This window comes from Mycetomoellerius zeteki, unplaced genomic scaffold (genome assembly GCF_001594055.1).
Source record: "Mycetomoellerius zeteki isolate Tzet28-1 unplaced genomic scaffold, Tzet1.0 scaffold189, whole genome shotgun sequence".
NCBI classification, from domain to species: domain Eukaryota; kingdom Metazoa; phylum Arthropoda; class Insecta; order Hymenoptera; family Formicidae; genus Mycetomoellerius; species Mycetomoellerius zeteki.
This window is the reverse complement of record NW_017256846.1, coordinates 93,415-107,758: the sequence shown is the minus strand read 5'-3', so window position 1 is coordinate 107,758 and position 14,344 is coordinate 93,415. Positions and strand designations below refer to the sequence as shown.

At 29.7% G+C, this 14,344-nt stretch overlaps 1 protein-coding gene across 1 annotated transcript; it reads left to right on the top strand.

Moving 5' to 3' along the window:
• Positions 1 to 1,494: 1,494 nt before the first annotated feature.
• LOC108721961 (uncharacterized) lies at positions 1,495 to 14,344 on the top strand. The gene is made up of 24 exons (XM_018446808.1): positions 1,495 to 1,682; positions 3,010 to 3,304; positions 3,381 to 3,525; positions 4,207 to 4,400; positions 4,538 to 4,777; positions 5,189 to 5,370; positions 5,791 to 5,929; positions 5,999 to 6,272; positions 6,399 to 6,633; positions 6,729 to 6,999; positions 7,136 to 7,302; positions 7,819 to 8,037; positions 8,102 to 8,221; positions 8,300 to 8,519; positions 8,600 to 8,788; positions 8,922 to 9,119; positions 9,669 to 9,819; positions 9,890 to 10,245; positions 11,400 to 11,571; positions 12,385 to 12,671; positions 13,369 to 13,565; positions 13,652 to 13,869; positions 13,947 to 14,089; positions 14,154 to 14,344. Exons 1-24 carry the CDS (start codon positions 1,495 to 1,497, stop codon positions 14,298 to 14,300), a joined length of 4,947 nt encoding a protein of 1,648 aa, XP_018302310.1. The 3' UTR covers positions 14,301 to 14,344.

Genomic DNA, 14,344 nt, shown 5'->3' with positions numbered 1-14,344 from the left:
GCATAAGGCCGGAATCAGACTAGGCATTGAAGATTGAGATTGAAGATTGAAAGATTGAAATTTGAACAATCGAAACGAAAGGAGCTAAAATTTCTTTGTCCTTATTGGTCAAATTTCAATCTTCAATCTTCAACCTCAATCTTCAATGCCTAGTCTGATTCCGGCCTTATTCTGACCTAATAGCATGTCTACAACTAAAGTTTCACGATTCAGTTACGGCAGAGAGAAACCTGAGAGCTATCGAGAGCGGCCATTGGCGGCCATGAGTGGCCATGAGCCATGGCCAGCCATGGCAATCGTACCGGCTTCTGGCCTTTTTCAAATGACGATTGAAACACGATATCAATTTTATAGAATGATCCCATACAGCACAGAATTTGCAGCAATATCGCTGCAAAATCTCTGCAATATTGCTGTAACATGCAATGTTGCAGGAGTGTTACTGCAACTTTTGTGCAATTCTGTGCTGTAGGGGATGCGAAGTACATTATCGATACTGCTGATAAAGCCTGTGTTCCAAATTTACTGCCAGCACCGAAAATGCTACAGTTTACGTTACGTGCACTATAGATTTTCAGTACTGGCAATCAATTTTGAAACACAGCCAAAGTCGTAACATCAACATCGAAAAATGTGATGCAAGCAGAGAGAAAACCTGAGAGCAGACATCTCGGCCTTTTTCGTGTACCAAACCTCGTAGGGTAATGTCCACATTTTTGTGGTTCTTTTCCATACTATTACGTGAGTTAGACAAGGATAAACAATCAAAGTTGATTATTCGTCTTTGTCTAATTCATGTTATTAGTACGAAAAAGAACCACCAAAACGTGGACATTACCCTACGAGGTTTGATACACAAAAAAGTCCGGGATGTATACTCTCAGGTTTCTCTCTGGTGCAAGTCTCAATATTTAAATAAAAAATCTGATTAAATCAGATTTTCGATTTAAATAATGAGATTCTGATTAAATCGAAAATGACTGATTCGATTACCATCTGAATCTATGCTGGATTCACACTGCATCCGATTTTCGTCGTACGACGAAAATCGGATGCAGTGTGAATCCAGCATGTGGCCCAATTTACGTATTTTCATCGATTCCAATTCATTGCTGAATCTCATCTCAAAATTATGCGGAAAAATTCAAATGAATGAGGTAGTAAGATCCGAAAGGAATAAAAATTTCTGTTTGAATTTTATAAATTATTAGAATAATTTTTTGTATAGTATTGTTTTAAAATTAAGTATTTTAAGAGACGCACACAAAACTAAACGAGATTATCGAATAAACAGAAACTACGTATCTATGGAGACATATTGGAAACTTTACTATTCTCGAAGCTGCACATATTACCATACATATCACTATATATGTATTAGCAAATGCGCTGTATCTACTTCCTAAGATCGTGTTAATACAAACAGATAATATATCGTGATAATACAAACAGAAATATTTATTAGTAATTTATTATCAATACATCTTTAATAAAATGTCGAAAGATGAAACGTCAAAAGACGAGTGGCAGAAACACCAACCCGAGTTTCATGACGAAAAAAAGTGGAACATAGAAAGAGATGATGGCAGAATACATGAGAAAACCTATGACTCGAATAAATACGTATCTGGAGCAAGACGCGTGATGAATGGAACAGTGCCCATGAACATTTTACAGTTTCAGTATCCTTTTTTTGTTATACAACTGTAAAATGATCGCTAGATTTTTCGAGTCGCGCGAATGTTCGCTGATATTGCGAATGACGCATTGGACGCATTAGATCTTATATGAATAATATTAAATTAACGTTAAAGAATGACTCTCTCTTTCTTAAAATAATTTCACTTTGCGATCACGATTCATTTTAACGTTATTTTGATGTAATTGTGACTTTCCTGATGAAAATTTTTCTCATAATTTTTACACGAATTGGAACATTTTTCAGAAATACTCAGGAATATTCGAAAAGTTCACATCTTCTCTCAAAATTTTTCATAAAAGTGAATTCTGAAATATTCTGAAATTTCTCATAATTTTTTTTTCTCATAATTTCTCATAATTTCCTATAATTAAAAAAAATATATTTTTTAATTTTTGAATTTTATATTTTATCAGAAATTATACTTACAAAAACTTTTAGAAATCTTACGATATTTCATAAGTAACACATATGAAAAATTCTGAGAAAAGATGTGGATTTTCTGAGAAATGTTCCGATTCGTATAAAAAAAAATGTGAGGAAGTTATAAAATTATATAGAAATACTGAAAAATCATATAGAAATTCTGAAAAATTATATGAAAAATTCTGAAAAAATTTTTTGCCAGGGTTGTGTTGCTTGAGTAATGAAACAACTAGAAGTTTCACAAAATTGAAAATATATGTTTCTTAGATGATATTATAGTCATTCGTTTTCGTACGATTGTCAGAGATATTTTAATCTTTGCGTGGTAGAACCGAACGTTGTCGTCTTTGCTTCTGGTAACATTTTACATTTTTTAAATACCGTAACTAAAAAGCTGTGGTTTAGAAGAGGATATACGGGTGGTGGAATTGGACACGTGACGGTATTCTTTAATTATTTATATCTATTAGAAACATATAGCTGTACTTGCTTGGAAAAACTTAATGTATACAAAGAATCCTGGAAAAACAAAAATGCAATAAAAAATAAAGTCCAATTTTTTCATTAATAAATTTTTCTTGAAAAGAAAAGAAAAATTTCGAAAACATGCAGTATGATTTCTCACGGTATTATTTTGCCGCTTCTTTAGAAAAATCCGATGTTTGACCATATTGCCGTTGGTGAAAATGGTATTAAACCTCCAATAATAATTTACAAATGGCCTTCAATGGATATCGTGACAATTTTATACAATGGCACGATAAAGTCTTATTGTTATTTAGTATACAGGTATTTTATAAAGAATTTAAAGCGTAAGATTACATTATCGCTTCAATATATACTTTAAATATTTGGTTTATTATATATTTTACATATTTTTGCAGTGCAGATGGTTTGTTGCTGGTATCACAAGGAGGACATCCAGATTACACAATTACTTTCTGGGATTGGCAGAAGTCTGAAATAGCATTAAAATGTAAATCTTACAATAGAAATGTTTACAATATAACGATATCTTCGTCGTTACCTGGATATTTAGCGACAAGTGGTTTGGGACATATAAAATTTTGGAAAATCTCCGAAACATTTACCGGGCTTAAATTAAAAGATGAAATTGGTAAATTTGGTCAGACAGAGATCTCTGACATTGTAGGTGTATATATCATGCCAGACGGCAAGGTAAACGTTACTCGAATGTACCAGATTTTTTAATTTAGAGTCATTCTTAACTTATATAGAATTATATTGTTTTTAGGTTGTATCAGGCTGCGAGTGGGGAAACATTTTGCTATGGGAAGAAGGTTCAATTACTCTTGAAATATGTAGAAAAAATCGGCAGCCATGTCATGCTAAAGCGATTACACAATTTGAATATATGAATGGGGAACTTATATCAATTGGTATAAAAGTCTTTTATATTATTATGGTGACGAATAATAGAAAAGGCAATAAAAGAAGTTAAAAAAACATATTCCGTAGAACTGAATCAGATACAATTCTAAAAGCTTCTTTATAAATTATCATGTGATATTAGAACATTAATTTATTAACAATGTAGAAGTTTTGTAATGAGAATTTTAAAACATCTTTATCTTTATCAAAATAGTCTGATGAAAATTTTTCTTAGAATCATTGTAAAATTTTTCAAAATTTCTATGTAAATTTCAGAATTTTTTATAATAAATTTTTGTTCTAATTTTATGACTTTTTAAAAAAATGTTTTAGACTTTTTATACGAATTAGAATACTTTTCAGAAGTATTGAGAAGGTGCAATTCACCTTTTTTAAAATTATCTACATACATATAATATGACTTCTGAAATATTCTAATTGTAAGATTTCTAAGATTTCTCATTTTATAATTTTAGAAGAAATCAATAAAACGTGAAAGAAATTAAAATATTATTTTTTCAAAAATCTTCACAATTTACAAATATAAGAAATTTTTTTAAATAATATGGAATATTGTGAGATTTTTTCACCAGAATGTTATCTTAAGTTAAAATGTAGTTAGAATATCCATATCTAGAGAGTTAGACTAAATGAGACAATATTCTAATTTTTACGAATGAATTATATAGGTATGGATGGATGGATTCGAATTTGGTTTTATGAAACTATAGATCAAGCAAATCCCCAAAATGGTAAACGTTTTCTAGAAATTCAACCTATCTATGAATATCATCTCAGTGAGAGTGATGGAACAAGTGCAATGCTAATGTGTATATGTAAACAAGAACCAGATAGCCTAGAGAGTACATTTTGGTATGCACAAGTAAGTAACAAATTTCCACTATAACATAAATATTAAAAACCATTAATAGCGGCATTAGCAAATTTAACATAAAATAAACTAAAGAAAAAAAAATGAGTGAAGTATTTATGAAAATTTTAAATACCTTTCCACTTAAGGATGGAAATGGTGGAATTTGGCTAATAGATTTCCATGACTGGACAACACAACTACCACAAAAAATATTTACATGCCATGCGGGAGCTATAGTCGATATGGATAATGCAACGTGGGGTCCTTTTGTAGCTACACTTAGTAAAACCGGACAGTTGTATATTTATAATTATCTAGAAAAAAAGTTAATTTTGGCACATCAATTTAACGACGCTGGCAGTCAAGTTGTCTGGTTCCCATGTCAGGTAAAAGTTGGATTTTATAAATCTATTTATATGATTTCAATAAACATTCTTTTAATATTAAAGTAGATTTATAACAAATATACCTGGTATTCAAAATAGAATATTAGATATTTTTATCTTGAAAACACATTACATTTTTAAGAAAAATTATTCAGATAAGTTATTTGATTTAAGAAAATATTTGATAAAAGAAAATATTATTACATTGAAATCTACATTTATCTACGACACTTTTTTATAGAGTTACAAAATAACATGAGAAATTATGTTAATTTTTTGATATTTTATTGCTTACGATTAGTTTTACTATAATAATATATGACTACAATCCCGTAAGGGATTTTCACATTTTCTACATATATAATAAGTATTTTTATAAAATTATAATGTATAAAATATTTCTTTCGCAAGATTGAAACAACAGGATCAACACTTGCTTGTGCTTTCGAAAGTGGTGTTATTCGTATAATTGTTGTAGCGGTATCAACGACTGACACTATTGATAATGTAAAAGGAGATTATGTTAGGCTGATTCAAGTCATAAAACCGCACAAAATGGCAATAACCGCAATGTCTCTAAATCCATCATGCAAGTACGAAAAACACTATTTTAATAATCGCTATTTTACAAGGAACGCCTTACGGTCTGTAATCACTGATTTCAATAAACTTCTGTGGGTGCGTATAGCATGCACACTTATATATGTACTACACAGTAAAGTAGGATATTATGGAATTATTCGGAATGAATCGGATCAATTATTTCCTAGATTATTTTTATTATATTTTCTAGGAAAAACGGAATAATATCGAATAAATTTGTCGGAAATCATAGAATGGGAAATTTTAGAATATTTCAAAACTGATTATAAAAAATTACAAATTTTCTAAAAAGTTATAAATTTATACAGAAATTCTGAAAAATTATATGAAGAATTCAAAGAAAAATTTTCGCCAAAATTTTTCCATAAATATATAATTGTAAGAATAATTTCCATGTAAGAATATTTCAGCCTACTGGTGACTGGTGGTGAAGATTCAATTGTGTTTAATTTCAAAATTGTAATCACTGAAACTTTTCCTGCCATTACGCCAATTGGTTTCATTAAAGTACCTTCAGGAATCACGTGTCTCACATGGAAACCACAATGTGTAAATAATATAATTACAATTTAACACCAAATTATCCATAATTGTCCTCAATTTAATCCCATTTTACAGGAAACTACATTATTAATTGGATGTTCACAAGGTGATTGCGTAGAAGTTATATTACCAAGCACACCTCAACCGTACACTATCGCTTCATATGAACTCGTTCAGTGTCAACCGAAAGTATTTAAATTTCATTCTGTAAAATCTGCTATTCAAAGAGAATTAATACGCCTACATCGAGAGGAAGAGAAAAAAGAGAAAATAGCGAAAAGACGTGAAGAAATAGAGCGATTAACAGCTGAAAGTCCTGGATTAGAAATTAACGAGGAGGCATTTTTTGGTTAATAAATTATTTATTAACTTATCTTTCTGAAATGATAAAGTATTATTCTAACTTTATCATTTAGTTTTAAATTATAGAAACAAAATTGATAAAATTAAAGTAAGACAATTAAATTTTCAACAGATATAGAAGAAGAAGAGCCATTACCGGAAGTATATATACCAAAAATACCAAACAAGATATTAACAGCACAATATATTAGTCGCGATATTATTTGGTTGTCAATAGCAGGATTTGACGCGGGATATATGTACGAATATCTAAGCCCAGAGGTTACTGAAGATATTGGGAAGGAGCCTACTAAAAGTATCGCAATATACGACGCAGATGACATAGAAATACGAAGTTGTCTCTTTTAGTAAGCGCAAATAAAATTAATTCTTATATTGCACAAAAACTAATTTTGTGTCCATATGGCATATTCATTGTTTGTTCATCTTATGTTTTCGTTAGTAAAGAAAGGAAGTATTTGTTTCTGGGAATGGAGCATGGAGAAATACGAGTTTGTAGATGGAAACCTGAAAATTATACAGATCTTTCAGATTATTGGATAATTCCAATGCACGATAATTATAATGGTTACATCCCAAAAATTATTCTCAGCCATGATCAAAAGATGTTATTTACATGTGGATACGATGGAAATTTGTTTTCTTATGAAATAAACGATGATACACCATTCGAGAAAATTGAATTCGAAAAAACCAAAGGGACCTTAGCCTTAGTATGTTTGCATATTTATTAATTATTTCTCAAAACATTTTATTATGTTAACTTGAAGTTAACATAATATCGAGACTGATTTTCTTGTAAATACATGCTCTAATTCTAATAAATTAATTTTTAATATGATGACATAGCCATACACCAGTGTTGAAGATATCGAAGAAATTGATTATGCAAGTCTGGAAGAGATGATTCAACAAGCTGAATATAACAGAATTGAGACTGCGGCAAAACAAAGTAAACGTCAGACTTTAGAGATATTACTCAAATTAAGCGAAGAATATAACAAGATTGTAGAAAGGTTTAGATGTCAAATATATATACTCGAAAAGAACAGTTTTGCTAAAGTATATAATAATATATTCTTATTAAAGGATCTTCTTATTCCAACCCAAAAAAATTTGGTAATAGCTTCAATTATTCTCCAAAAAATTATTATATCACAAAACTGCGTTATTTTATTTAAGTTATATATTGTTTGTATAAAAGATTGTATAAAAAATTTGTAAAATATTAACATCCTAGTAATCAGCTTGAGATTCCATATAATTATTTAAGATAGACCAATAATTATTTTCAGATTTAAAGGACCCCACCATAATCTTAGGAAAATTGCACATTTCACCCCCCCTTCTCTTACCCCCTTAGGAAAATTGGACACCCCACCCCCCTCAATTTTATTAAAGTTATTACTCCAGTTTCCATAAGATTATATAGCGGGGCAATTTTTGGATACTTCAGCAAAACTTTTGTGTAATTGTTAATTAGATAGGATCAAATATAAAAAATCATATTAATGCATATTTTTACATATTAGGAATAACACACTGCCAAAGTTTCATCAATTAAGTCATAAAGAATTGGAACTAGATTTTAGAATTATAACTGATCTAAATAAAGAATTGGACGCGGAAATGTCTACAGTATGTGAGAAATTGGCGTTTAAAGTGGAGAAAAGCGAGCTTAGATTACAAAAACTTCTAGAACATTTTATTCAACCAATTACATGTTTACCATTTGTTGTTTGCAAAATATCGTAAGTGAAAATCTTCAACTCTTAAAAATGTAACACGAATGATGTGATATCTATATTGATACAGGAAACCAGATAACATGGTATATTCTTTGCGTCAACGCATCTTGGATATTGACGTTACTTTGCCGCATATTGATACGATAAAACATACGCATATATCCGATGAAAAAGCGAATGGAAATAGGTAATTTGTATGCTTGATAAATATTTATTATGAACAATTCACTTGTCTAAAACATATCGTTGTTTATTATGTGAGTAGTATAACGGATGTCAAAATGCAACATTACGAGATGAAGGACCGAGAAAAGGATAAAGCGAAAATAGAAGAAGAAATTGAGGTAACAGAAACGAAACCAACCATGGATTTCTTAAAAGATATAAATTACGAAGACATGGATAGCAGCCTGGGAATTCAATTAAATCAAATGTTACGTAAATATACTTTGCGAAAAACAAGATTGGAACAACGCGAAAAAGAAGTTAGTATAATTTATAGATATTAATATAAAGTAAGTCTTCTTACTATTATCATTGTAAGTTAATCATTTATTTTATTCAGTGGAAAGTTATATATAACGAAAAGCCAGATACATCTGTTAATCAGATGTATGATGTACTCGCTATAGAGGAAGCAAAAAGAACTATCGGTGATTATAAATTAAAGACCTCTTCAACTTTCAACTTGCTGTCGGAAGAACGAGATACTCTCTTTTCGAAATATAAGGAACTGCTAAATTGTCGAAAAAAGGTTTGCAAATAAAAAAATGTTTATTTATTTTCATTTATTTCATTTGCTTTCATTTATTTATTTTTAATTATATATGATTTCATATTACATATTTTCTAAAAGTCTTACAAAAAACTTTTGTTGATATCTACAGCTTTACTATCAGCAAGAAGCTTTCAACACAAGATTGAAAGCTGTAAGAGCAGAAAAGGAACACTTACACATGGAAGTTCTACATTTAATAAAATTCCTCAAAAAAATTCACGCCGAGATACCGTTAGAAAGTGTGAAACCTTTGCCAGTTATTCCTGCGTTAAATATTAATATAGAATTTCCCGAGAAAAAAGTAATGGTACGTATTCCCACTCACAAAGTAAAAATAACACTACATTAAAATATTGTAATTTCCTATTTAATAATGTAACTGTTTATGTAACGTACGTGTGTTACATCATTGAGTGAGAAATTATAATATTGATGTAATGTTATTGTTACTTTGTGTTTAGCGGGTATTTATTGATAAGATAAGAAAAATGTAAAAATTTATATTATATCGTATAGGAAGAATTTAACAATAAATTAAATTAACGATATATGCTCTGACGAATTAAATCAATAAAATATGATTGCTTTTAAGAGCCAACACTTTTTTCCATGAATACATGTATAGAGTAAATTATTTACACACTGATATCCTGTGTTGAGATATTTTATTGGAAGAATTTAAGTTATATATCGTATAGAAGTAGGCTGGAAAAACCTAACGTAAGGTTGCTGAACCAATGAGCAACATGAAATGCCAAAAATTGATTTACATAAAATGTTCATTAATTCAGCCGTATGCTATGTTCATGCAGCTTATGTTTTTTTGTGATGTGCTTTAACTTTTCCACATATATAGATCGAAGAATATACATTGAAAGCAGACATGGAGCAAAGACGAACAACAGTTTTGCCAGAACAGATATCTGTTTGTCCAGACGAAGAATACGAAGTGCTACTTCTAGATGAGAAATTTCCAAAAAGTGCAAGAACTTTTAGCGGACTGCTTGGTAGTAAAAAAAACTCTATATGTGTATGTATATATTTTTTAGTAGAAGTTCGTATTATTTTCTGTTACAGAAAAGAAAATGAAGATCCAACCCACTGTCAAAGATAATATGAAGTTATTTTATTTAAGTGATGACATCGAGAATTTATGGGAACGAGAAATGAAATTTTCTCGTGTATTGCGAAAAAAGCATGAACAGGATTGCATATTAAGATGCATACAAACTAAATGTGAAAATATAGACAAGAAATTAGACAAATTAGAACATGATAGATTGAACATTGTTACCGAGAATGTCAATCTTAATTTATTTTTACTGACCCTTCGTCAAGAATATATTATCTTGAAAGAATATGAAACAATGGAAAACAAATTACATGACCAAGTTAATCTTAAATCAGAAGAAGTCACAGCGGTGAGGCAAAAGGTTAGTTAATGTTTTTTTTTTTTATTTAATTGTTCCAAGATGATCGTGAGATAACGATGTTTGGAAAATCCTTTAACTCGCGATAAAACTGAAAATATGAAAATTTTTATAAAACATAAAGGAATGAAGTCTTAGAAAGAGCAGTTTCGTTTCAAGAGTGCAGATGGGAAAATTTTGCAAAAAAGAACTCTGAAATGCGCGGTTATAGTTAATGTATTTTACCATATATGACTTATTATATATAATATCTCCGCCGCAGCTTCCTGTCGGCGGGGATGCATACCTACTGCTCGTGAGTGATTTTCGTGACACAAGAAATGTTCGTACAACATTCTGAACATATTTCATTAATATTTGAACATTCTGTAAAAATTCTTTTGCTTCGGAATATACAACCCAGTCAGAAATGTTGAGTTGATACGACATCGAATCAACATCGAAAACGGAATGTCGAAATTCTGATCGATTCGACGTCGATCGTGTATAAAATATCAACGGCTATTCAACTATATCATATCGACATCGATTTAAGGTCGAAAATCGAAATTAGGTTGAAATAAGGTTGATTTTATTTTTTCAGTATAAAAATGTATTACGCACATTGAAAAGTGAGGAAAAGAAGCAATTTTATTTCTTTCATTACTTATGTTAAAGAATACACCATTTATATATATAATGTTACCGGACATAATAGGTGCACGTTTCGCGTGCACTACTGACGAGTTTATATCATTATACATATATAACATTTATTTAATTATACTTATAATCTTCGTCAGTACACACTGTAAGGAATCAAAAAGAACATTATAACATTATATATATTATAAAATATATATATATAAGAACATTATATATATATAGTATATATATATATAATAAAATAGAGTTATAATTTCTTACTAAGTTGTTGATTCAACGTCAAATCAATGTCGATATTAGTTTTTCATTGATTCGACGTCGAATCAACTATGTCAATTACAGGAATATCGATTTTATATCGACTCAACCCGTTGTCAACCGTATCGACGTTGAATCAACTTTGATTCAACTCTACATTTCTGACTGGGAACGCATGGGAAATACAAATGGAACTTTTCATAAATAATTAACTTTGTTGTGTAAGAATTATATATAATAATTGATATTTTCAGATACAGATAGCAACCGACAAAGTTGACATTAAAACGAAGGAAATTACAGAATTACGTAATCAGATAAAGGATTCTTTTTCCAAATTCATGCGTAGAATAAGTGATAACAAATTCCGTAACTTTTTACATAGAATATTGAAGAAGAAGTATAAAGAAGTGAAGGAAGACGACGGTAATAAGAGTATTAATTTTAAGAAGAATCCAATAAAAATGTTTCATACATAATCACATACAGGGTGTTCCTAAACTCAGTACTAAAACTGATATAGCAGCTTTAGCACATGAAAACAAGTAAAAAATGTCTAATAAAAATATGTTCGATTTCGAACGATTTCAGAGTTATTTATTGGAATATTGAATTTTGTAAAGAAACATGAATTACGTGAAGTAAATGTTATTTAATTTTCTTTATTGTTTAAACCTTTATAAAAGATGCTCAAAAATTCTTTCGGCTTAAACACACTTTTTAGCATGAATTAATAAACTTTTTCAAGCATTTCACATCGGAAATATATCGTCGTATAGGAACCACATATTTCTTCAGATTAGAGGTTTACTTCCTTGAAGCACATTTGAAACACCTTGCGGTACAGGTTGCCTGTTTCTCGAATTTTTTTATCCACAACCAAAAATATTCTATTTGATAAATACTTATTAGGAAACTTTGTGTGATATCGCTATTACGAGACATAAAACGTAATAATATATGTCTTAAAGCAATCTTTAAGATATCTTCAAGACGTTTTATGTCCGCATTTTGGACGTAATGTTGTCTGAGTTGTGCTCAACGTCAAACGGATATTGTCGTTAGATGCCACTTGTTGAATCATTTTGATGCACTTGTTGAAACCCTATAATTTTTGTGTATGAAACATTTCTCTCAAAAATGTTCTGTTTACGAGATATTCAACTGTATCCAAACTTATAGCACACCCTGTATGTATAATTAAAGTGTATAATTAATAGTTATTTATTATTGCTTTAGAGACTACTACAACGACTGAAACGGATTCAGAAGAAACGGACGATGTTGATAATGGAGAATCCGAATTAATTTATTTCGATGAAAACGTATGTCCGCCAGGATGTGATAAAACAATGTATGACTTGGCATTTTCGATAAGAGAAACACGATATGCGCGTGAATATCAAATTAAGGATGCGCAACGAGTTATAGAGGCCCTTCATAAAGAGATTCAAATTCATATGAAGAAGCTAAAAATTGCAGAGAGTGTTTTGAAGAAAAATGAGGATGATTTAAAAATGTTTATGGTATTATATATTTAATCCATTAATAAGACAGTCCCCTGGTAAAAAAATTCTTATTTCTCATAATATTTTTAAGAAATGTTATATTTTAAATTTATGAAAATTTCTGGATAAAGATTTTCAACTTTTTTAGATTTTATAAGGAAGATGTTCATTGTCCATTAATTAGAATTTGGCCCCCGGCTTTACACGGTAAACTATATCATGTATTGTGTATGCATCGTATTCAAGACATGCATGCAAATACGTCAGTATATATGTTTTCCATGCGCTGGAAGTGGTACTTGTATCAAAAGTATTGAGTTCGAACTTTGATATTCATACTCTACTAAGTCACACCTTTCCAACGATATATAGTTTTTTTTACCGTGAAACGCCGGGGGCCAAAATGAACATATCCTTCTTTTCTTTAGAAATTATTGAATGAGATAAAATATCTTCTTAAAAATCTTGGAATACTTCAGAATTCACATATATAATAATTAAAGAATTCTAGGAAAGATGTAGACTTTCTCAGTATTTTTAAAAAGTGTTCCTCAATTCGTATTTTACACAAATCTAAAAAATTTTCTAAATATAAAATTATACAGGATTCTGAAAAATTCTGAATTTATATAAAAATTTGAAAAAAATTTATATGAAGAATTCTAAGAAAAATTTTCATATAAAAATGATATCGTTTACTTAATCTGTTCAATAGCTTGAGAAACAGCGAAAATTAAACAATGTGCAAGTTACGGTGCTAATGAAATTACATCAGTTGCAATATTTTGGCGAATCCCAAATTCCATTTAAAGTGCATGATTGCGTAGTGTTCGATAAGAAAAAACTGTCTAAATTATACGCGAGAATACAACAGTTATACGAGGAAACACTTGAATTACATGTTAAACACAAGTACGTAAGATTTACACATGGCGAGCTTATAAATAATATAGCCAATATTGAGGATCCATATGAACGAAATATACATGTGTTTGCAGAGATGCTCGAACACATCTCCACAGAATTAAACTCGATTATAATCATATGCGTGTCAATAATAAAAAATTGCAAGATGAGATAAAGCTGAAAATAATGAACAAGTTTGGTCAGAGTTTATCCTTAAATAAATTATATGAAACGATACTTCGTCGAATAGTATATGATATCAAAGCCAATTTAAGTGAGGCATCAACGTATTTCACTAAACGAATCAAGCGTAAGTTATGTGCTACAATAATATTATAATGTATTTTAATTTTATAAATTTATATATTTCGCATATTTTTATTATAGATGTCAAAAAAAATTACGTTGAAGAATTGAGCATATTTAACAAGTTGCTCCGGGAACATACGCAAAAATTGAGTTTTTTGACACTTTTAGTGGAAGAGCAATCAAAACTTCAAAAACTGTTAAAGCAACGCATCATATCGAATGTAAATCACATTTATATTTGTTAAATATTTAATTTCACATTTACTAACATTATCGCTGTTACAGGAAGAAATGCTGCAGTTGGAGGAGAAATACAAAAGTGATATAATGAAATTGGAGAGTATCCTTGAAAATCAAATGCGACAGAAGCATCTATTTCAGAATGATATTAAGAATCTTAGATTAAAGACAAAGTCACAATATCCAGTCTAATTTAAGGAAGTATTCAGTGATAAAGGTAGTAATAAGAATAGGAA

What these genes read in the sequence shown, in the direction of transcription:
- LOC108721961 (XM_018446808.1), top strand. Translation starts at nt 1,495, where the DNA reads ATGTCGAAAGATGAAACGTCAAAAGACGAGTGGCAGAAACACCAACCC. An exon ending in TTGTCTGGTTCCCATGTCAG is followed by an intron (nt 4,778 to 5,188) that starts GTAAAAGTTGGA and finishes TTCTTTCGCAAG; the next exon opens with ATTGAAACAACAGGATCAAC. An exon ending in ATACGAAGTTGTCTCTTTTA is followed by an intron (nt 6,634 to 6,728) that starts GTAAGCGCAAAT and finishes TGTTTTCGTTAG; the next exon opens with TAAAGAAAGGAAGTATTTGT.